This window comes from Hippoglossus hippoglossus, chromosome 19, assembly GCF_009819705.1.
Source record: "Hippoglossus hippoglossus isolate fHipHip1 chromosome 19, fHipHip1.pri, whole genome shotgun sequence".
Lineage (NCBI taxonomy): Eukaryota > Metazoa > Chordata > Actinopteri > Pleuronectiformes > Pleuronectidae > Hippoglossus > Hippoglossus hippoglossus.
The window spans coordinates 17,310,663-17,335,596 of record NC_047169.1 but is presented as its reverse complement, the minus strand read 5'-3'; the positions used below and the strand labels follow the sequence as shown (position 1 = coordinate 17,335,596).

At 44.8% G+C, this 24,934-nt stretch overlaps 1 protein-coding gene across 1 annotated transcript in view; it reads right to left on the bottom strand.

Moving 5' to 3' along the window:
- The window catches only part of LOC117753425 (myosin-IIIa), a 41,947-nt gene extending 33,440 nt beyond the window's left edge, over positions 1–8,507 (bottom strand). The window contains exons 1-4 of the mRNA XM_034571502.1: positions 6,312–8,507; positions 6,251–6,281; positions 5,254–5,318; positions 4,902–4,965 (exon numbers count right to left, since the gene is read on the bottom strand). Of these exons, the coding sequence (XP_034427393.1) occupies positions 4,902–4,965; positions 5,254–5,318; positions 6,251–6,281; positions 6,312–7,777 (1,626 nt within the window). The 5' untranslated portion in view covers positions 7,778–8,507. The remainder of the gene's footprint in view (positions 1–4,901; positions 4,966–5,253; positions 5,319–6,250; positions 6,282–6,311) is intronic.
- Between the last annotated feature and the right edge of the window lie 16,427 nt (positions 8,508–24,934).

Sequence of the window (24,934 nt, the reverse complement as noted above, 5' to 3'; positions counted from 1 at the left end):
ATCACAAGGGGACAGGTTGTGGAGGGGTGCTACATCCTCACCCAGGATCAGTGCCCACAACCCAAAATGGCCGCCGGGCTAGAGACTACAGCTCTCAGACTGCCTCATCGTGCACCCAGCTGCAGGTGCTTAAGGCCCCTAATTGAGGCAGGGCTGGGAAACTGAATAAAGGGCAGAGGGGAGAGCACCACTGGAGAAGAGTTGGGCCCGGAGTAGGAGAGAGGACGCCTACATGGAGGAACAGCTACCGAGGACCTTGCAGGGTTGGATTACTTTGGTTTGGTGAAGAAACCACTTTCTCCTCCGGGACACTTTATGTTTATTCATGGACTTTTTTTTATTTTTTATTTTTGATTTAAAGGAACTGCCAGTGGGACGGACCAATAAACCTTTATTTTTCATTTATACTGTCTGATGGTGCCTGTTTTACGCTCTCTTTTGCACTGCCCCCCCCTAGGGACAACCCGTGACACTACAATGTAATGTATTTAGACTGATATTAACCAAATACAATTTGAAAACAATTTCTATCGAATGCTTACATGTGCTTACAGTCTACCAGGCGCATCGTAAGAGTAGACTATTATTGTCTAATTAAATTGTGTTTAACATGTTTGTTGCACAAGCCGCCACTGGTTGTGACAATTAAGCCTTTACATTGAATGGCGATGGCGTGACCTTCAATGGAACACCAGCAAACAGGAAGTTGTTGTAAAGTCGCTGTACATGCTCCCATCTGCCTCAAATGTGACATGTATGCTGATGGTAACTACATTAACACACCTTAATATTTGGCAGTTGAGGTAAAACCTTCTGGTGGTGCAGGACAAGCTAGAGGAGTTCCTCAACCCTCCAGCCCCATCCACTGACCCGTACCTGGGAAGCTGTTGGGCTTATGGAGGACCCCGCAGCCTCCAAAAGGTTTCTGCTGGGGGTGGCAGATGTCGGAGAGGGGGCGTCCACAGCAGGAACCCCTTCCCTCTACAGCCTGTTCACAGGCACCAGCCTCCAGCCCCATCCACTGACCCGTACCTGGGGGGCTGTTGGGCTTATGGAGGACCCCGCAGCCTCCAAAAGGTTTCTACTGTGGGTGGCGGATGTTGGAGAGGGGGCATCCACAGCGGGAGCCTCCCTCCTCTGCAGCGGGCTCACAGGCACCAGCCCCCAGTCCTGGCTGGGTTCCAGGACTGGGGACTGAGGGTCCCGGCAGACGCCGCTCCAGTTCCGGCGTCGGGGGTCCCGGTACTGATTCCTCCAATTCCTGTGCCGCGCCGGAGGGTCCCAGCTGACGCCACTCCTGTTCCGGCGTCGGGGGTCCCAGTACTCATCACTCCCATTCCTGTGCCGCGCTGGAGGGTCCCGGCTGACGTCACTCCAGTTCCGGCGTCGGGGGTCCTCGCAGCGCCTACTCCAGTTCCTGTCCCGCGCCGGAGGGTCCCGGCTGACGTCACTCCAGTTCCGGCGTAGGGGGTCCCGGCAGCTTATTCTCCAGTCCATGTCCCACGCCGGAGGGTCCCGGCTGACGTCACTCCTGTTCCGGCGTCGGGGGTCCTCGCAGCGCCTACTCCAGTTCCTGTCCCGCGCCGGAGGGTCCCGGCAGACGCCACTCCTGTTCCGGCGTCGGGGGTCCTCGCAGCGCCTACTCCAGTTCCTGTCCCGCGCCAGAGGGTCCCGGCTGACGTCACTCCAGTTCCGGCGTCAGGGGTCCTTGCAGCGTCTACTCTAGTCCCTGTCCCGCGCTGGAGGGTCCCGGCAGACGCCACTCCAGTTCCGGTGTCGGGGGTCCCGGCAGACGCCACTCCAGTTCCGGCGTCGGGGTCCCGGCAGACGTCACACCTGTTACGGCGTCGGGGGTCCCGGCAGCGGCTACTCCAGTTCCTGCCCCACGTCCGCCTGAGTCCCTGACCGGCCTCCGGGCCGTCCGCCTGAGTCCCCGTGCTTCGGGGCCCCACGATCCACGTGACGTCCCGCACCGGTGACCTAGCCTCGACGTTCCGCCTGTTCATCACGCCGACGGTAGAGAACATTATCCTGGAGATGACGAATCGGGAGGATCGTCGAAAATACGGCGACGAATGGAAAGGGATGGACGAGACCGACCTGCGCGCCTACGTAGGGCTGCTGATCTTAGTGGGCGTGTACAGGTCCCAGGGCGAGGCCTCCGCCAGCCTATGGGACGCTGAGAGCGGCCGGGCGATATTTCGTGCCACGATGCCCCTAAAACTCTTCCACACATACTCCAGACTGCTGCGCTTCGACGACCGCGAGACGAGCCACGGACAAATTGGCGGCCATGCGAGAGGTCTGGGAGGCGTGGGTGTCGCGGCTACCGCACCTCTACAACCCGGGGGCCCGAAGAGACCGTGGACGAGCAACTGGTTCCGTTCAGAGGTTAGTCTTTTTTTTTTATATTATTATTATGTTATGTTATGTAGATAGCGGCTGCTAGTCCTCGTCCTCATCTCATCTCCTCTCATCTCCTCCTGTTTTTCTCCCTAGGCCGGTGTCCGTTCCGTCAGTACATGCCCAGCAAGCCGGCGAAATACGGGATCAAGTCGTGGGTGGCCTGCGATGCGAAATCAAGCTACGTTTGGAAGATGCAAGTGTACACCGGAAAGCAGAGCGGCGGACGCCCAGAACGGAACCGGGGTTGCGGGTAGTGCTCGATGTAACGGAGGGACTGCACGGTCGTAACGTCACGTGCGACAATTACTTCACCTCCTATGAACTCGCGCGGCAGCTCCTGGAGAGGAAGCTCACCGTGGTCGGCACAGTTCGGAAGAACAAGCCCGGTCAAGGGAAGAGAGGTGTTCTCATCCAAGTTCGCATTCACGCCCACCGCCACTCTGGTGTCCTACATCCCAAAGAAAAACAGGAATGTGGTGCTCCTGAGCACACGGCACCCTGAGGCCGACATCAGCGACCGCGAGGACGGGAAACCGGTCATCGTCCTGGACTACAACCGCAACAAAGGTGGCGTGGACAACCTAGACAAGGTGATCGGAACGTACAGCTGCAGGAGGATGACCGCGCGCTGGCCCCTGGTCGTCTTTCACAACATTCTCGACGTCTCTTCCTACAACGCCTTCGTGATATGGAGAGAGCCAGACTGGATGCCGGGCAAGCGGAACAAGCGGAGGGTGTTCCTAGAGCAGCTGGGAAAGGCTCTCGTGACTCCGTTCATCACACGAAGGGAGCGCATCCCCCGCACGGAAGCGTCCGCCGCGGTTGTGAAGGCTGTAAAAGCCGCCGCCGCCGCCGCACAGAGAGTTCTTAACTACGACGCTCGACCCGAGCGTCCGGCCTCCTCCATAGCCCTAGCAGCAGCCCCGCTCGGGGCGAGTAAGAGGAAGAGGTGTCAGATATGCCCCAGGAAAAAGGACTGTAAAACTCACACCGTGTGCCGTGGGTGTAACAAATACATCTGCAAGGGCTGCTCACGTCTATTGCCCTACGTGTGCGTCCTAATATAGGGTGGGCTATGTGAGGGGGCCAACAGCCTGGGGAAGCAGGGACAACACAAGGGTTAAGTTAGGGTCCCTGGTGCCTGAAGGCCTTGGGTAATGTAGATCTATACTTTTTTCCAAATCCAGTTTAAACAAAATTTGCAGCATGGAATTATTTTTAATGAATTCAAAGAATATTTTACCTGATTTAAAATACTTAAAGGCCCCATATTTTACACTTTTCTGGGATTTAATTTGAGTTATTAGTACCCCTAAAATGACATATCAGTGGTTGTAAAACTATCGCAATGTGGATTACCGTGTCCCCTCTTCTGCCTCTCTCTGGAGCTCCAACCACAACAGACAGTTTTTGCCTGCCTCATTAATTATTAATGAGGCCCTCCTCTGATTGGCTGACTGCATTTTGAGTATCAAGCGACCAGGCCTATCACTGGTCTCCTGCTGGAGCATGGGAAAACTCTCTGGTAAACACAAATGGCGATTGCTACTGTTGAGAGTAACGTTATTAGACCCTACATATTTGATCCAGAGTCAGACCCCAAGACTGATACACCTGTACTGCTGCATGCAGAAATCGTTTATTCAGTTATTTTCGAATAATCCTCGGTTTAAAAGCTCAGTTCATGTAACAAAACACTTAGTTAAAAAACATTGTATTTGATATAATGGCAGTTGCTTTAGAAGGTTGAAAAGATAAAGCGTATCGCATTAAGTGTATAATCGTGTGGTAGCGTAGTTAGCATTTTGCTTTTGTTGTCATAACGTACATTTTATAATGAGGTCACATGCCGTTATTCCGCTAGTAATGTCGCTTTTTCCACCTGTGGTAATTGTGCAATGATGCCAGCCGATAGACAGAATGTGTGCTGCATGGAGACACACAAGTTAGACTATGAAATAATCTGCACTGTAGCCAAAGTCGTTATGTTGTGGTACCACAGTGTCTTATTTTTTCTGCTCATTAGGTTCTTAAGAGCATAAACCAAGTTCAGTCCCCCACCTGCATGATAGAGCATCCTGGCCTGGAACCTGTGTGCTTGAATGTCTATTCTCTTCAAAATGCATACAACATGCATCGGGCTGACTATGGACCTTTGAGGCTCAGACTATACCGGTACGTTAGTAATGATTCCATTGATAATAATAGAGCTTAATTCGTATAGCACCTTTCATACAAAAATTGTAGCTCAAAGGGCTTTACATACAAAATAGATTAAAAATAAAAACATGTTAAAACGTATAAAAAAAAAAAAGCATGCAGGAGTGCAAGATCTAGTTAAAGGCTGAAGAAAAAATAGATTTTTTTAAGTCTTCTGTAAAAGACATTCACTGAACTAGCTTCTCCGATTGATAATAAATACTGTTTGAAATTGTGGCTAGTGTGTAGCTATTAAACATTTATTATCATTGTGTGTGGTCAGTAATGAAACTTACATAAATACAGTCGCGGTGGAACCTCTTCTTCAAATTCAAAATCACAGAGCTCTCGCACACCTCTCTAAGAACATAGAGGAACAGGTTAAAACTATGCATAAATGTACCTTCTCTAGATATAAAATACATTTTTCAAAATCACTTCTAAAAATTAATGTTCTCCCTTGCTTGCACTATTGAATGAGAATAATACCTATTTTATTCACACATTAAATCATTTGTAAGATAAGTGCTGGTTCTTTCATGACTTGTGTAGTACCCTTTTTTATTTTATTATTGAAGTAAATTAAACACATTCCAAAAAACTTTGTATTGTAGATTGTAGGGTGTGTGTGTGTGTGTTTAAACTCACTTCAACTGAGATAGATCTTCCACCTCATCCACCTCTACAGGTCTTCTGCTTCCTGGCATTTCCACCTGAAAGTGACAATAACAGTACTACCTTACCTGAGGACAAACAATTTCTAACAATTTAGCTCTTCACTTCTCTCCACAGCCATCTTCTAGTCTGAGTAACATTGAATTTAATTAGATTTTTTCAAAATGTGAATGAGAGCCCTTTATGTGCTTTTATTCTGCACTTCTCTGCTGCAAATATTTTACTCTTCTCATAGTAGTAGTGTAGCAGTGTGATAGTCAATATACAACAATAGAGTCAATTTTCACAATGATATTTTCGATAAAGAATAATTATAGTTTATGGAAAAATGCTACGAGAAGAGAGAAAAAATAGTGAAATGGCATATACTGAGGCTCTCTTGTGTTGTGTTCCAGTAAGGTAGAGAAATCTACCTTACATATATAAAACATATATATGTTGTGCGTGTGTATACAAAAACACACTTCAGCTGTTTGTGGCGAGGGCAGCTAACGGGACGTTATACATAAAATACCTGTGTGCTGACAACTCGACTCTCCTGTGTGGGGTCCTCTAAATTCCAAGGGGCCCTGCCAACTGTCATCGTCTGTCAATTTGCTTAGCTTCTCCACCATCTGGTGTGGCAATGTGTTCTCAGCACAAAGCCAGTCCTGACAATATAGGGACTTGTTTTCTTGATGTTCTTCTTCTTCATGTGACAGAATGGTATTTCATACTATATCTTACTGGTGGTTTACTTCAGCTTTTTGTTTTAAGTAAATCTATTGGGCTTTATTTTTGATAGGACAGAGAAATGGCTGTGAAGGGGGTTTAGAGGGAGTGGGGGAAGACTTGCAGCAATAGGCCACGGCTCAGAATCAAGCCCAGGCCGCTGCGGAGGCAGTAGCCTCTTTGGGGTGGCAGGTCTACCAGGTGAGCTATACGCCGTCCCCTTCAGCATTTACTATAACATCAAAAATATAATACATACCTGAGGGTCCCCATTCATCTGCAGGTTCCCAGCCCAGTGCACCTCTGGTTGGGTGATAGTATGTATACCACCCACATCCATCAGCTGGGCTACTTCCCTGTTTGTCTCTTCTTCATACAAGGAGCAGCCACCTGACATCACTGCATTTGCCTCCCCACTTGATAACGGCTGAGTGGTTGAACTAGGTATCGCAGCTGCATCCTCTCTCTCTGGCTCTGGCCCTTTGGCCCATGTCAATCCATCACCTATCATTCCCCCTGACAATGACATCTTGGTTAAGTTGATCTGGAATTGGTCCAGTCTCCCTCTGTCAGCCTGTTGCACAGTGACTCCATCCTCACTGTCTAGAGCAGCCCTCCTGCCTTTATGCTCAGTGTTGGATGTTCTTTTCGTCGAACCACTGGACCCAGGGACCTTCCCTGCAACATTCCCGTCTAATGTAAGTGCTGGAAAGGTCTTCTGAGTGGACCTAAGCAAGGTGGGATCTGGCTTGACAAGGTGTACAAGCCTGGCACCCATTTTGTTGGGTTTGAGCTCTAAGGTAGTGGGCTCTCCTGGTGACTCAGGGGTACATGATGAAGTGGGAGGTCCAGGAGTTCGAAGGGGTGCTATGAGTGTCTTTTTCCTGCCCACGATGTTCATCCTGGGGAGTACTACAGCATATTTGGCTTCTACCTCAGCTGGGAATACTTCTTCACATCCCTCCACTTCCTTTCTCTGGAGGCCAGTTTTCTCCACCATTTTATCCTGAAGGGAGCTCTTGTTTTTCCTTCTGACCAGCCTGGTGTTACTGGCAACTCTCATGGCCATCCTGTATTGGAGAACATTTCCTTTAGATTTTCTGGTGCTTTGTTTTTGTTTTATGGCCTGAAAAGACAGCCAGTGAGAGACCCCAATGGCTTTAGTCCAAACAGAAACCTTATTTTTAAAGTTAAGCTTCTTCTGAATCCAACCAGACACTCGATGAGGAGATGCCACAACATTTATTCCTGCTATTAAACCATCCTTGGGTTTACTGGACCCCTCATCAATGGTCTCACTCGCTGATTTTTCCACATCAGGATTTGCTAACATCTTATTTGCTTTGTCTTGGAGAGATTTCATCTTGACATTGCGAAAAAGCAAACTCTGTCGCTGCCCTTTCACAGAACTTTGGGCATCCTGCTGCTCTTCAGGCTCCAGAATGGCTCTCAGGTCTTTACCTTTGCCCTTGAGCAGCATTATTTCGTCTTTGATGGCTTTGGTCATCGTTGGCTCAGTCTTCTCCTCCTCATGTTCTAGGTCGGCATTCTTTATTTTCTTTGCTACCAATGTCCTGCTCTTTTCTGTGTCAACCTTGTTGAGGGAAATACCTATTACTGATTTTATATCCTCTCTTCCAGAAGTGGATTTGTCCTCTTTCTTTGTCTTCTTTTTTGGTTTACTGGCTTTTTGATTTGCTTCCTTTTTTAACCTTTTCTTTTCTACTTCAACCCTCTGTTTTTCTGCCCTCTCTGCTTGCTTGTCCATCTTAGTTTTTTTAACCATCCTGTATGTTGGCACTTGTACATGCTTGGAGGGATGTGGAGTCAGTCCGCATCTTCTGTAGGTTTTATCAGCTGTTGGCTTGTAAGATAAGTCCAGGGTTATTTCCTTGTCTTTAGCCCCATCACTGATTAGGTCCTTAAATAGGTCAACTTAATTTACCTCTTCCTCTGCAATGGATGCCACTGGTTCCACAATTCTTGCTTCTTCTGAAAACTGTCCGGTTCCTCGTTTGCTGTCTGTTCTGTATATCTTTGAGTATCTGATGGCTCTGTCTCCTCACCACTCCTCTTACTCCCCTTTCTCAGGTGGCTCTGCGTCACAGCACCATTCCCCCTCCTCCTCATTATTACAGGTTTCCTGCTCAGTAGCATCCACTGAGCCTTCTGCAATGCTCACTGATTCCTCCTCACTTGTCACTTTGACAGTTCACTTCTCTTGCTTTCAGTCTTAAGTAGCTTGTTATTGATTCTCCCTGTTTTTTTAGTAAGTGCTTTAGGTGAACAAGTTTGGTAGTCTTGTTTATGCCACCTGTATTTTACCATCTTTTTCATGTTGAGGTGGTGATATACCATTTGCTTCATTCCTTTTGTTATGCTTCACCTGCCTTCTTTTTAGTTTTACATTAAGCGCTTCAGCTCAGCTTAGATGCCTCTGAAACATTCTGTTTCACATTTTTCTGTTGATTTCCTTTTTTGGATTCCTCAGCCCTTTGCTACATAGCATTTTTCCTACCTTGATACTTGACTGGTGACATGAAAATTCATTCTTAAGTTTAAGATGCTTACAGAATAACAAAATCTGATAATTTGTATTTAGAGTGTAATTTTCCATATTGACTAAGAAAAGGAAAAAAGACTGTGTAAACTTCGGTTTTAAAACATCAGAAAACATCTGACAACAACCCACAAACAGATACAATATGTTGGCCTTTCAATAAAAGTACAGAATAGTTTGGCGATCACATTTGTAAAGCTCATTGAAAACTGGTCCCTTGCTCAATCTATCAACATTTAGACTGGGTTTAACACTTGATGTCCCTGTTGCTTGCTCTGAGTTTGACAGTTGCACTGAATCTCGATTAAGATAAACTTGAATTTTGAATATTGAAACAAACCAGGAAGAAAGCAAAATTCATTCAAGATTTCCATACTGCATCCTTTCCCATTGCAACCACAAACATGGCAGTGAGATGCTATCTTTAGATCTGCCTAAATATAGTTGTGTAGCCCATGTGCCTTGGGGGGACAGTAATAAGAGCTCAGTTCAACTTAATATACCTTACCAGGCTTCTCAGGTGAACTTAGGCATGGCTGGGGGCCGCAATGTGCTCCAGCTTGTCCTAAAGTGCTGGTTTTACTGATACTAACAAACAAACTGGGGGGCAGTTACACCCCAATATCAAGGAGATATAAAGTGACAATTGCACAAACCCAATAAGTTTGAGTGTGGTTATGCATATGCACTGTGCCCCCTTGACAAAGGTGAGCTGGCATGCACCAATGCGCACACACACAAACACAAAGTCCCATCTAAATAATTCAGCTTTATCTGTCAGGCCATACTGCTCCATTGTTCATATGACCAGCTGGTGAATGCTTGGGAGGAAAGGTGAGAGGTCCTGCTTCAAGTGATCACCAATGGGTGCTGATGGAGGAGAGAGAAAGAGGTTTAATGACTTGTTTTTAATCTGAGAGTGAATGCTTGTCCTTTTGTACTGGAATATTAATCTATTTGACCTTCACATCAATTCCATTCTGTCCAACTGACCAATTTTACTGCACAAAAGTTAGCAGCAAATACTAATAGCAGAAGAACTACAGCAACGAATACTGTGATCCACTTTAAAGGGGTAGGACATTCACAGAATCAGACTGTATATTATCAGCAAAATTGAATGTTATTTTACCCCATTAAATAAGTAGTTTTACTCTTGTTGAGGGTTAAGGGCAGAGGATGTCACACCTTGGTAAAGCCCTATGAGACAAATTGTGATTTGTGAATATGGGCTATACAAATATAATTTGATTGATTGATTGATTGATTTTAGGGAACCTAAGCACGTAACAGATTTGAGGTGGTTGATTAAAGAGTAGTGGATGGGGTGATGATGAGTACAATCTAGCATGAAAGGCAAAATTACGATTTTTGAGATAAATTAATAGTGATATGGATTCAAATGTATATTTGAGACTTGTAAATAGTAAACAAATGCATGACTTATGGGTCGATTGGTTTTGGGTTTCATGATTTTGTGGTCGGGCTTTCTTTTTACCACATGTATTTCACCATGATCTATGGATACAGTTTTTCTTTTTCTGGTTTTGGGGCCTCCCGGCGCCAACCTGTCCAGTTAGGGGTCTCTGTGTCAAATACATAATGCATATTATTTGTGTGGGACTGACCCTTTTGTAGACCAATCATTGGACCAGCCTGCATGATGTGAAACTTATACCAAAGGGTTTTAAGTTCATGGCTTCCACAAATGCTATATAAGAAATATGTAACCTTTGTTCAACGAGACGCTTGCCTGACTTAACCGTGGTAAGATTGTCTCCATATATTGTATACAATATATTCTAGATTATTTCCAGCACATTACTAAGAGGGTCTTAACCTCTGGCTGTTTCAAGGACAGTGGGATTATCTCCCAGCAAGGGCAATTGATAGACAATTGAAGAAACCTCAACCTCTTTTCAGAGAAGCTTGTGATCACCTATTCCAGGAAACAGATCGTGATAATAATGGCAGATCCTGTATCGTGTTGGCATCTGATAGTGGTGGTGGACCACGATCGAGGTGGCAGCTGATGGTGGATCCTGATGGTGGCAGTGGACAATGACTGTGGACTATAGTGGAATCCGATCTTGATGGTGGATCCTGATCGTGGTGGTTGCTGACCATGGACTATGATTACAACAAGACTGCTTGATATACAATATTTCTCCTCAGATACTCATTCATTACTGACAATAATCCATCAATTCATTGACCTTCCATTATGCTACAAAGTGTTTATTCTAATCAATGCTGTAAATACCCTTATCTTGCTCATGTTCTCCATTACACTTGACATCTATTGCACTTCTGTCCGTCCTGGGAGAGGGATCCCTCATATGTGGCTCTCTCTGAGGTTTCTATGTTCTTTTTACCCTTTTAAAAGTTTTTTGTTTCTCTTGGAAACATTGTTTTTTCTAGGTGGCTCATTTGATATGTATGAAGCAAAGACTGGGCTTGGTGGCACACAGAGCTTGTGGCAGAGAAGGAAGAGTCGGCAAAGGAAGCAAGAGAGATGATGCCTGCTTCAAATGTGGCTTATCCAATCATTGGGCCAAAGACCTTCCAAAGCAGTAGTTTGAAACTTCAGACTCACTTGCGGCAGAGTCAGGGAAGGGATGACTGCCAACTAGCTCGACATGAAGATACTTGTGTTAAGGAACAACCTGCACAAGACAGTAAGAACATTAAAATCTTCCCATAAATACCGAGAGGATGCCATTGCACTCCTTGAACAAAAACAACAGATATAACAGAATAATTCATTGGGAAGAGATTTGCAGTGCAGAATGGGTTTTTGAATAATCTCTACTAAGGATGGTATAAAGTTGTTGAGGGCAATGTGAGCAGAGCCGTATGAATGTGAAATCCTCTTCTGTGGGCATGTGTATTGGAGTGAATATGACTGTGACCTAAATAAATGAGAACTGGCTAAATAAAGAAATAAAATAAATAAACTGAGAGCATGCTCACAGAGTGCATTTACTGCATTGCTAGAATGATACCACCTGTCTAACTCAGGTTTAGCCTAAATTAGATACAGTCAAGGTTGTCAAGATCTATATGCTCCTCATGTTATACTGACCTACCAAAAATCCACGGAATGAAAAGATCTGGGAAGTTGGACACTCAACACCTAGAGTACTCCATAATAATGATGGGCAAATGTGTACACAATGCAGTACTGCTTAATGGTTCATGTCAAACGCAGAGAGCATTTAACAACTAGATGTGAACATTTATTTCATGTTCAAACTATGACAGAGGACTCTGAAGAAATTGTGACTATATCAAGGTCAATATGATGTAGGCCTAATAAAAGGAGCTCCACCTTTAATTTTTGCTTCCAAATTTTAATGTTAGCCTTGTAAATATCCATAGAAACACAAAAATCGTTGATGGTGTTGAGGAATTTTTTACCATCCTCACACATTACTGTATATGCCACTATATATTATGTATATTGTATATTACATTATATCTGTACAGGAGAATAGTGTCTGTCTAATTCCACAGGTATTCCCTTCTCTCTCCAAGCAGTACCCAAGGTCAAGTTATAGATAAAGGGCCAACCAACAGTACATTGTAGTGTCTACGTACTACGGACACACTGTGATTTAGGAATGCATATTAAGGCTTAACTAGCCATTAGGATGCAAACACCTACATGTTACATAAAGAGTGACAGCAATTCTAGCCTTTCATGGATGTGCTGTTGGAATGGGTGACACAAGTAGAGGGAGATATTGTCATGGTTTGGTATTTTTCAGTGTTTAGTTTCCACCGTTTCCAAAGTGTTTTCAGTTTATTTAGTATCTCCTCGTGTTTCATGTTTTCACACTCCGTGTTCTGTTTCCTGTTTTATTTTGTAGTCTCTGTTGCTTGTGTGTTTTCTTTCTTCACTTCCTGTCTGTGATTGTCTGCACCAGTCCACCTGTGTCCAATTGCCTCTGCCTTCCCTGTGTGTGTATATAAGTCTCTGTGCTCCCCTTTGTCCTTGTCGGATCGTTGTCTATTGTCGTTATGTCCTGTCCTCCTGTGTTTCTGTATCCCGTGTCTCCTGAGCTCCCGTCCTGATCTCCTGTGTAAGCCTCCTGTGTTTTCTCCCATGTGCTTTTGTTTCTTCAGTTTTACCTTTTGAGATTCCTGCGTTTGTTATTTTTCTGTTAAAGACTGTTTATTAAAAAGACTCTTTAGTTTAAACTTTGCATCCTGGGTCCATCTGCCTCACAAATCCTGACAGATATATGTGGCTGCTGTGGGAGACATCTTCAGACTTGGGGGTGACAATTGCTCAAGTAACTCTGTTAGCCTTTGTATATTGTTTCACCTTCTGGTCTCCTTGATGCATCAAGTCTACATTAAAATCTTTTGCATAAGACATCAGCTGCTGCCTGAGTTCTCCTTTCACCAGCTTCCAGAGAACTTCCTTAACAAATGGTACAACACTTGTTTCTAAAAGCCTGAAAAGGGATAGTTCACAGAAAAGTGAAAATTCACTCATTATCTACTCACCACTATGCTGATGGAGGGATAAGTGAAGTGTTTGGGTCCACAAAACACTTTGGAGTTTCAAGGGTAAACAGCGTTGTAGCAAAATACAATACAATGGATTCAACTACCATACGGTCATCCCTGCGGTGAACAACAGAAATGCCTCCATACTGCACCTGTCTGTAAGCCCCGACATTCAAAGGACTTGAAACAGCACCATTTACACAATGTTTTAAGCCTAAATGTCGGGACCTAAAGTAGCGATGCTACCGCGAGACCTTGTGTGCGTGTGAACGTAAATGCGTCTCCAGAGGAGGATATCAGAGGACATTTGGGCTGTAAACATGGTGTAAATGACGCTGTTTCGAGTCAAATTTGATATAATGTTACATTAATAGCAGAAACTCTATCACGACATGTATCTTTACAGACAACTGAATTGATAAGAGCCTGTGAACTTGCTAAGGATAAGTCTGCTACAATCCAGACTCTAGCTATGCCTTTTGAGTTTCACATGATTATAGCGCTCTTTGTAAAAACTGCTTCAAACGAACTGATTGCACATTGCACACTTGTCTCTGTATTACTGGATGCTCCATGCTCCACTACCTAAGACATTTGCTATCTGTATGTCAAGTATGTTAACCCATTTTCTTCCATTTCGCAGGGATATACCAGGGCAGACATGGCTGCTGAAACAAAAGCAAGACAGGATTTGAACTAGCTGTGCTGACGATTGTACACCTACAGCTGACTTAAAACCTGGTCGCTTGCCCTAAATTTCCATTGTTGTACTCTGTGGACAAACAGTTTTTTTTTGTCTGTCTGAAACCATTAACATAGGTAATTAAGTTCTGTGGAGGATCATTCACCATCCACTGATTCTGCACCACTGACAAGAAGCCAATGGCAGTGTGTACAAAAACATGCTCATTAGGACTAAATCCTGAACACCGCCAACAAGAACCAAGGTAAACCTTCCTCCCAGTCTGCTTTTAGTTCTTTGCAATAAGCACACAGCAAGGATTTAAGATGTTGATGGAAGCGCTCAAGTGCACCTTGGCTCTGTGAATGGTACGCAGAGGCCTTGTTATGGTTTATTTGAAGCTGTTTAAGAACTTGTGCGAATAACCAAGATGTAAAATTTGACCCTTCAACACTTTGAGGGATCCCAAACACTGACATGAATTGGCTCAGGGTCTTCACAACAGATTTTGCAGAGATGGAGCAGAGTGGATAAGCAACCAGATATCTTGTTGGCTGACACATTACAGTCAACAAATAAGAACACCCTGACTTGGACCTGGGAAGAAGACCCACACAGTCAATAATCAGGTGCTCAAACACAAAACTCACTGCAGGTATTGGATACAAAGAAGCCGTTTTTTATTGTTTATTAGGTTTGCTTGTAACCTGACATGTGTGACATATCTTTATGTATGCAGAAACATCACGTTTTAAACGTGGCCAGAAAAAATGCTGAAGGTTATGATTGTAGGTTTTTATCATAACCATATGTCCTGCAACATTATGAGCTGTCTGAATTACAGATGTCCTAAATGTTGAAGGAAATACGAATTGCAGAATAGGTTCACCACTAAATGTCTCACAATGAAATATCCCTGCTTCACTTTTCCTACCTTAGATGTAGGCAAAACTAAGTCATACAGGTCCTTTAGAGATTGGTCCTCTATTTTTTCTTTCAACAATTCTAAACGAGAAACACAAAGATCAGTTGGCAGTGACAAGTTTTTTCCCATCACACAGCTTTTCCAAAACTGCCTCACTATCAGTCAGAGCGGCAGTCATTTCACGAGTCACGGCACAAACCGTAGACACAGCATGGTCTAATTCACTGAGCCTCTGCATTTCTGGAGCACAGACTGCAGAAAAGGACCTGGCTTTAAAGGCAGCTGCAGGGGATCCCGGGGAGACATCCCCAATATGCCACCGCCCCCTTGCAGGGAGAAAGGAATAGGGGGTGAAACTTCAATAAATGGCGGACAAGCTGATAACCCTGCAGCTGTCCTAATGGCCCAGGTGGAGGGGCAACAGGCTAAAATGCCAAAGCAGGAACACCATCTCACCTGTGCAACAATTTGACAAATGAAGTTATCCTGCCCTCATTGTGGGTTTGTTAGTTGAATGTAGTTTAGCCGCTCATATTTCACCGGCACTAGCCGTTTCCCTGACGGCAGGTACAGCTTGAAAGTCGTAGGCCACTGTCTGGCTGTTGCCGCCCCCTGTATGTATAATTTGTATTCTCTTTCTTGAAAGTGTTAGTGGAACATAGCTCTGTGAATACAGGAATAGATCATTCTCTTGTGAGTTCAGTTGCTGCAATGTGTGTGATGTTTTGCACAATTATTGAAACTTTTGTTATTTTTCTTTATTGTATTTCTGAATCTCCTTACCTATATACCCAAATTTAATTGTGGCGTAGTTGCCTGCCACCATGGGTCTCCAACACAAGACTAGAGGACAGCCCCTCACCAGGACACGTTTTTATTGACACAAAATACAAAATCAACTCCCTAACCCCTTCTCACAGGACCGTCTCTTCTCAGTGTCCGCTAGCAGCTCAGGTCTCCCTTATCGAAAGCTACTGTTTTCAGACATGCACTGAACTCCACAGTTGCTCCGTATTTTCTCCGAAGGAGGTGCATGTGCTGTCACAAGGACTTTTACAGGAAATCTTTCCTGCCACGGGCAATTATACTACAACAGTCACCTCTGTCTGACAGAGAACATTCTGGACTCACCCAATACCTGAACCTCGCACACATCCGGATACCATGTTGCATTCTCTCTCTTTAATATTTTTTATTCTTTATCTATATATTTTGTATTTTTTGACAAGAACCAGGAAACGAGATGACATTTCTCCTGTATTAGCTAGACTACACTGGCTTCTTATTAAATTTAAATTAAATTAAATTCTCCTCCTCGCCTACAGAGCCGTTAATGATATGGCCCCATCTTACCTTAAAGAGGTCATAGCACTGTTGTAACGATTCACCTTATTTTAACTACTCAAAAGGCAGGTGATCACTACACCCTCCCCCTCAGCCAGCAGCTTATCAGGACTGTAGAATGGTTTCACTTGGACCACATTTACATTATCCACCCTCATTTTATCAGTTAACCAACGAACAGAGTAGTTTACAGGACCTAGCCTTTTCTCTACCCTGACAGGCCCTCACCATCTGGATGCAAACTTGGCAGAGAATTTAGCTGAGGCTTTAGACAATGGTCGTGATGAAACCCAGACCAGATCCCCAACTGCAAAGTGTACATCTCTGCGTTGTGCATTACAGTATCTGGTTTGATGGCTTTTGTCACGCCCACACGTCTTTCCACCTCCTTAAGCATTTGTGTATGTGTGTGTAGTGTGTAGTATGAGGGAGTGCTGGGTACAGTGGACTTGTGAATGAGACACTCTAGTGGGCCATTAAGGTTGCATCCCAGGGCTAGCACAGCAGGGGTCACACCAGTGGTCTTGTCAGGGACCGAGCAGGAAGACCAGAGAGCCACAGATAGTTTTCTTTGAAAAAATAGTATTTTAATTTGGTTTTCATTAACAAAAATGCAAAAGGTCAAACTTCACCAATCTGGGCCAGCAAAAGGTCAACCAACCAAACTAGCCTTTGGTACCCAGTGAAGCCAAGTTAACATCACCACAAAAACTCCCTCTCAACTTACACAGGGGAACATAAATAGTGGCGGATCAAGCCACTCAAAACACAAAAGGGGGTAGAATTAGACATAATAATATTGAAAACAAACTACAGCCACAACATAATACCCCAGTATAAGGCCGTATAATATTAACGTAGGAACAATAATTAAACATAAATATCAAAAAGTAGTCAAAGATTAAAACAAACAATATCCCTCCCCATGATTACAAGTGACATGGTGCAGTCCAATTAATGCTCAAAGCCATTTAAGGTTGTCTGCTGCAGCTGGGCCTCCTTTTGATGAATGGCCAGATGACTCCAGCAGCAACCCCCAGGAACTGGTAACTCAAAGAAAACTTGATTAATTATCAGAGAAAAGAAAGATATAAATAAATGAAGTATGTTGTATTAAACCAAAATCTATGTGTCCAGTTATTTATCTGTGATGTGGGTGCGTGTGCAAAGAGAAACAAACTAAGCAAATTAGGAATTAAGAAAGGTTACCACCATGTTACTGAGTTTCAGTGTGTGTGGTTGCTGCAGCGGCCATCACAGGTCTCATGTACTGCTGTGTTGATGTCTTGATGGTGGTTCCCCACAAAAGAGGCGATCATGGTTTTCAGTGTCCTATTGACCCTCTCCGTCAGATTGGTCTGAGGACTTTGTGAGCTTTTGTGCCATGCCGCAGAAGTCACATAGGCTGGACATCAGTTGGCTTGTGAATTGGGGGTTCGTCGGACCCCAGGTAAGTGGGCACCCCCCAGCGTGTGAAGATGTCATTTTTTAGGATCTGGCAGACTTGGTGTTTTGGCATCTTCAGGGCGAAAAAAGCTCGACCAATTTACTGAACATGAAGAGTTAGCCACCAGTTGAGTACCCAGGCTAGAACTCTGCTAACATGAAGAGTATTCTTAAGACATGATTACAGAAACAAGGTAATCAAACGGCACAACTTCATAGTGAGACTAGTAACAAACAGACCCCTCTTAAAAGTGAGTCCTTTTGTGAGAAGCTAAGGAATAGGAAGAATGTGTCCACTTTCAGCAAGTGTGGTTCATGTAATCTGTGGGGACCTGGGCACTGAGTGACAATCAAAACTTCAGCTCTTATTCACTGCAATTGTTCGCGTGTTTGAGACTGAGTCCATGATGGACTCTCGCTAAAGTTTAGCCATGGTGTTTCATGATCCAATAGCAGCCCTTTTACAGTTGGCCACCAAGCCACCTTCAAGAGTCTTTATCCTCCCTAAATGACCTCCAAACAGGCTGTTGCAAGCAAGGACCTCTGACACATGCACCACAGGGATGACCATATGGTAGTTGAATCCACCATACTTCGATGGCACACCCTCGTACAATGCTCCTTGCTGCTGTTGATAATGAATGCGGCCAGGTGCGGGCTGGCAGATGGTTTGACCAAGCTCTTGGCATACTGTGTCAGACTGCTCTTCTTTTTTCGTTGTCCTGAAGGGAATTGGGGAGATTGGACCAGTATGATTTTGCAACAGCGATACACGCAGTCCATTCTTGTAGAGAAGGTGCATGGAACAGTGCATCTGGGACAACATTACAGCATCCTTTCTTGTAATGGACGCAGTAGGAGAACACCTGTAGCCTCAGTGTCCATCTGGTAATGCAGGATGAGGTTTTGGGACAGTTGAATGCCCAGGCTAGAACTCTGTGAACACGTCAAACGTTTCACCTTCCAGATAATGTCACCACTTCGCCCTAACAACTGGCAGACATTTCTTTTCTGATGTGGAATACCTCAGCTCGGCAGCATGAAGAACCCTTGATGTAAAGGCAAAGACTTTCTCTTCTCTTTCAATGGTCTGCATCAGGACAGCTCCAAGACCCACATCGCTGGAGTCACAATGAACCTGAAAGCCAAGGTGTGGGCTTGGTTGAGTCAGCACTGGTGGGGACAGTAGGAAGCTGTTCAAAGGTGACCTGACAATACATAGATCACTCGCATGGCACTCCCTTGAGATTATTGAGTGGGGCTACAATGTCTGCCAGCCGAGGAATAAACTTAACCCCCGGAGGTTTCTGGGGTTGGTGGGCTGGTATCATAACCTTCTTTTCAAATCAGTGGGTTGCGGGTAGGCTGCAATGGATTAAAAAAATGTTTGGGGTCTACTTCCACTCCCTGGCCTGAAACTGCATGCCCAACGAAAGAGAGCTAAATCTCTTACAGGTGTAATTTATTGACATTAAGGGTTAGATGAGCCTGGTGTAGTTTTTGGAAAACTGCCTCTATGTCACAAAGATGTCGTTCCTGAGTTCTGGAGAAGACAATGATGTCATCTATGTAGATGAAGCAGATTTTCCCTCTTAACTTCCCCAGGACGTTTTCCATCATCCGCTGGAAGGTGGCTCCAGCATTCCGTAAACCAAATGGCATGACCTTAAACTGAAACAGGCCTATATGCGTGACCATGGCAGACTTGTGTTTGCTCTCTTCATCCATTGACACTTGCCAGTACCCACTCTGAAGGTCGAGAGAGCTAAAGTACCAGGCCCCTTGTAAAGACTCAAAGATTTCATGCACCAGTGGCATTGGATAAGCGTGTGTGTCGCTCTGAGCGAGTGAGTGGGGGCGGGACCCCGAGACCTCTGTGTTTGTGTGCGCGCACGCACGCACACACGCAAACACACATTTTCACACTTCGCTCCTGGTATTTCACATGATGGCCTATACATGACGATTTAAAAAAACGTTTTTAATAGAAAGACATGAAAATAAAAACATTCAAGGGAGAGAAAGAGAAAACAGGGACTAAGGAGGAGAGTAAGAGAAAGACAGGGACAAAGAGAAATGGTAATCACTTTTGAAAGTATATTTTGTTATTATTTCTGTAACTCCATAATTGACCTATTGTCTTGTGTGTTATCTTCTCACTTAATTAAAACAAGATATAAGACAGAGGCCCATCTTCAACATTAATCAGATATCCTGCTGAAAACCAAGGTAATAGATGTGAATGAACAATACAGTACATTCTTATTGTACAGAGATCATATTGTTTATGAAAATAAGAGTTTACTGTGAGTGCACTATTAACTATTAATATGTTTTGTTGGGTTGGAAAGAAGACTTTCTTAGATAAGGATTAAAAAAGGTGGAGAACAACCTTGGGTGGAGCTTCCAAGAGGGTAATTGCTGATGGCTTCTCATTGTCCATTACAGCCATGTAAACGTTGACTGTAGTCACTGCGTGGCTCCACTGCAATGCATCACGTGTTTTTGGTAAGAACTAGCATGACATATCTCCTCATGTGTGGCTTTAAGATGATTTGGCTTGCACACATGAAGTGCAAGCCAAGCAGTAAAGGCATGCATAGCTGGTCGTCACCTAAAACATGTATGCTGATGGTGATGTGGGCATCGTGGAGGGAGAGGAGCCAGGTAGCCTTCCCGATAGCTTTACTCTCTTGCCCGTTGGCCAGAATAATCTTTGGTATTTCACTCACACTCAACATCTCATCCACTTTCCTTATGTTTTCCCACAGGGTTCTACTCATCGGGGAATGTGTACATCCTGAATCCAGAACAGCATCCCTCCCTTGTGCCTCGGATCCCTATGAGCACCACAAGGAGAGTTGGGATCCCAAGCACAGAGGCCACATCTGCTCCATGCCCACAGCCCTGGCCATGCTCAGGTTTCTTGCTGGACCTTTTAGAAGAGCGGTCTGAAGGGTTGGACTGTTGTACAGAGCTCCAGTAATCTTTGGAGTTACTCCAGTCCTTTTCTATCAGAGACCCCACCTTGACCACCTGGTCCACAGTGGTCACAATGCCGCGTAGGCCACTTGCCAACCTTGGATTGCATGCACTGAGGATACGTCACACAATCTTTTCCTCCGACATCTCTGGTCTCCATTTCAAGCACAAAGCACGGAGGTCATATGCAAAGTCCCTCAGGCATTGAGTGGGTGACTGTACATTTGAGCTGAGCTGCTCCTCTATTTCAGACTGGTAGTCGGTGGGCAAGAAAGCAAAAATTTGAATTATCTAATCAACGATTTTACTATGGGCTGCAGCTAACCACCAACTCAGTGCCGGCCCTTTTAAAATGGCATTGAGTGTGCCAAAGAGCTCAATATCACTCAACGGTCAGAGGGTCTAAAAGTTGTCACGCTGCTCAATGAAATTAGTGACATCAGTGGAATTCCTTGACTCACCAAACTGAGGAAACTCCATCGTAATAGGAGGTTTGTGGGTGGCTGCAGGTAGTGATGGGAGAGTAACATTTCCCTCAGACGTATGGCGGCTGGCAGGCCCTGGCGCTGCAGGAGCGGAGAAGCTGATTGGCCTCCAGGAGAAAAAACCTTTGTTGACAGTCTTTTGAGGTTCGTCTCCCCACCTATTATCCATTTGCTCTAAACAAGCCACTACCGCCTGACCAAACCTCTGCAGCTTAGTGTTGAAATATTACTTAGCTTCCTGAGCCATTGCCTCAATTGCAGCTCTTTTCACGATTGAGAGTGCTGTCAACTGCTTCTTTGAGCCACTTCTCCGAGGTATCAACCTTCGCTTGAAGGTCCTGAAGCTGTTCCACAAATGAGGCTGCCGCAGTGTCCTCATACTCATCAGCCTGCTGTTGTTCCTCATCAGGAGGCTATAGATATATAGTTTCCAACAGGCTGGTTAACTCAGTGATGCCACTTTGATTGTGTCTAGTTGTAACATGACGACCCGGGTCAGCATATGCATTGGGGGTTGCATTGCATTGTTTATGCAAATCGATCGATGAGGGAAGGTGCACCTTCTTCATGAGCACTATTACCCACAGCTGACCCCTGCAGGCTTGAGGTAGACATTATTGTTTGGTGCAACTGCAGCACAAACAGGGGAAATATGCAATGTAGTGTCGTGTTATGCACTAAATGCAATAAAGAAATGTATGAGATGTGTAACCCTTGGTTACACTAGAAAGAGTATAAATGTGGACCAGGATAGGAGATACTAGGTTAATAGGAGCCCTGGACTTGAATATCAGTAATGAGAATTACACAACAGGATTGCCTTAAATGAACTTGTATTTGAACACAAACAGCAGTTCAAGTTTCTTTGACAGTTAGAATACAGCATCGATTTCCCCCAAATAATAAACAGAAATAAATAAAATAAAAAAAAGTGTGCACATAAGTCACTTTAAAGTCCCTAAGTCCAGTCTTAAATGTCAAATTTGTGGATTGTTTGCTGGGGCCCAATCCGTCTTTGTACAGGGTCTGTCCTACCACACCGTGGAGTGAAGAACATGGAAGTCAATATTTCTCTCAAAGATCTTTATGGTGGCTCGGCATCCAGTTAACTGGAATCTTGGTTCTTCGGTGGATGTCCTCTCTGGCACCGGAGAATTCGTATCTTCACCAAACCTGACCTATAGACAGGTCACACGTGTATATGGAATGTAATCCAAACACAGTAATATCTTGACCATATCTGCTAACATGAACAATTGCTCACATATCAACACAGCCTCCACTTCAAGTTATGGCCTATAATTGGCTCTGTTGTACAACAAAATATAATTATTTTAGTTCAAACTCAATGCTAAATTAAATTAGAATTCTATAAAGGTCAAGTATCAGTATCAAAACAGAATCACATTGACTTAAGGCATACATTCATACACATATTATCAGTCCTTTGGTTTTTTATGCAAGGCACATAATGGCTACATGGTAATACTGAAGTTCAATGAGTAGAAACTTCACAGCTATTGGGCAAAAAGTAAATGAACATGGAGCAGTGCTTTAAATCTGCCCTAATAACCTCTATAAACAACATAGCTAACAAGGTAGCTTTTGGTATTCACATTTAACAATAGACAATTAACATACAAAGATCCGAGGCGACAGAATCGCGGTTCACTCAACACGTTTTCCCCATATCTCACATGCTAATGCTATTAGCGAATGTCAATGAAATTTTACATCGTAACCGTTAGCCTAGCGGTAAATCTCTTCTTAATCAACAACTACGGATGTCTTACTACTCACCGTTGAATAATGAGAATTCCTGCACCTTTCAACAGGTCAGCAGGGTTACCTCACACATCGACACAGGATTTTAGATCTGAGCAAAGCAGGTAGTATGCTTTTAGCTTGAGCAGCAAAATGGCAGACAGGATGCACACAGATAAAAAAAACTCGACATAGAGTAGATTTACCAGAGAGGATGGCTGGGTACCTCCCTATACTGGCTAGAAAATGTAACAGTAGGTCACCCAATGAGCCAATACAGTGTCATTTAAAGTATACATTCTCTCTCTCTATAGCAATTACACAATACACAATATTGCAGCCTTAAGAATGTATTTTCACTGCTTTTCCAATGTGGGCTACAGATGCATTAAATGTGTATGTGCTATGTATAGATACAGTGTATGAATGGGTGTGTGCTTAACAATGGGATTTTTGATACTTAACCAGTATTTGCCTTCTGAAGGTGAAAATTGGTACTCACCACAAGGGATACATTGATAGCTCTGGACCTAGCCTCCACATTAGTGTTTTGGTTGAGAGGGCTAATATTTATTGGCTAGAGAACATAACCGGTAAGTGAAGTGGGAAAAGTTTATTCATGCTGAGATCCCACAAGCAAAGAAACCATACTTTGATTATCATTGTAGAGTGTATTATGATTCATTTTGAAGGTAAATTAATGGTGAGTGAAATTTTAGAATCAAAAAGAATTGGGCCCAATGATGAAAATTGCATCAAATGTCGAATGGAAAGAAACGTGATTTGTGTTCTGCTTCTTAAGAATTTCATTAGCTGAAGATTGAAGAGACTAGTTTGCATTCACACACAAAGGTAAACAATATACATATAAGAGTGCAGGAGCAAGTGAGCACAGTGTCTGGCAGCAAGGGGGGGGGGGGGGGGGGGGGGGCAACAAAGGACAAGAAGGGACTTTTGATGTCCCATAAGGGTCTGGTGGTTGCACCTGTGGCGTTGTTGACTTTGTTGGCATCTGGATCGCACAGCGTTGGACACTGTGCGAGAGGAGAGGTGATAAGAAAAATAAGACAACAGGAATGTTGGCCGTCACAGAGAAGCCCTTCCGCCATCTACACAAACTTGCATTATTATTATTACTCGGATTATGCTCAGCGGCCAGCCTGCTTCACTCTAAACTATGCAGTTGATAGCGTCACCCTGTGGAGCTACTGAGGAATCTCGTCAACGATATTGAGGTGCTGGTCCACCGCACCTAAACTCAGGTGGGCCCCGTTATCCAGTGTGAGTTAGCCCGAGACTATTTCCTCAAAACCCTGTTACCGGCTGACCTGCATATCCAGACATTACTGGCCCATCCCAGGTCCCTCCAGGAGGCCTTGGAATTAGCCACAGATCGAGAGACGCTGTGTGCTGGGGCACGGGAAGCTGCAGGTGACACACACCAAAAGTGAGAGCTGCTTGTGGAGCCGAATTAAGTACAGCAGAACCTGCCTGGGTGGAAAAACTGACCCGTGTGTGCCACCAAACAGAGAGGAGCAGCCTCCAAGGCCTCCCTTTAGGGTCTGCTGGGGATGTGGACAGCCTGGTCACCTGGTTCGACAATGCCCTCGCAACCCAGCTAACCATGGAAATCAGGGACGGCATAATCGGGACGATGTGGACCCCTGCTTCTGTGTCCCGACCCCAGGAGGTATCAAGGCATATTAATCAAGTGGGGATGTTACAACCGATTCTCACCCCACCTGACCTCACCCTTCCCTTCATTCTTGACACTGGTGCCAGCAACATCGGCTCAGGTGCTGTGTTGACCCAGGTGACACCTGAAGGAGAAAGAGTGGTGGCATAATACAGCACAGCAGGACATTCAACCAGGATGAACGGCGCTATTGCATCACCAAGTGGGAACTGCTTGCTGTGGTCAGCACTGTCCAGCAGGTATTACCTTGGGGGCCACCACTTCACTGTCTGGACTGATCACTCAGCCTTGCAATGGTTAATGTCCTTCAGACAGCCAAAAGGTCAACTGGCACGCTGGGTCGAAGAACTACAGGCTTATGATTTCAAGGTGGTCCATAGACCAGATGCATGGGATGGCAACGCTGATGCAGTCTCCTGCCGCCCCTGCTACAGCGATGAGTGCCGCTACTGCGAGAAAGGGAGGCACAGGAGAGCGAATGTCTACAGACTGAGGAGAAATGTGCAGCTGTGGGACCAGGGGGACCGTCAGCCGATCAGGG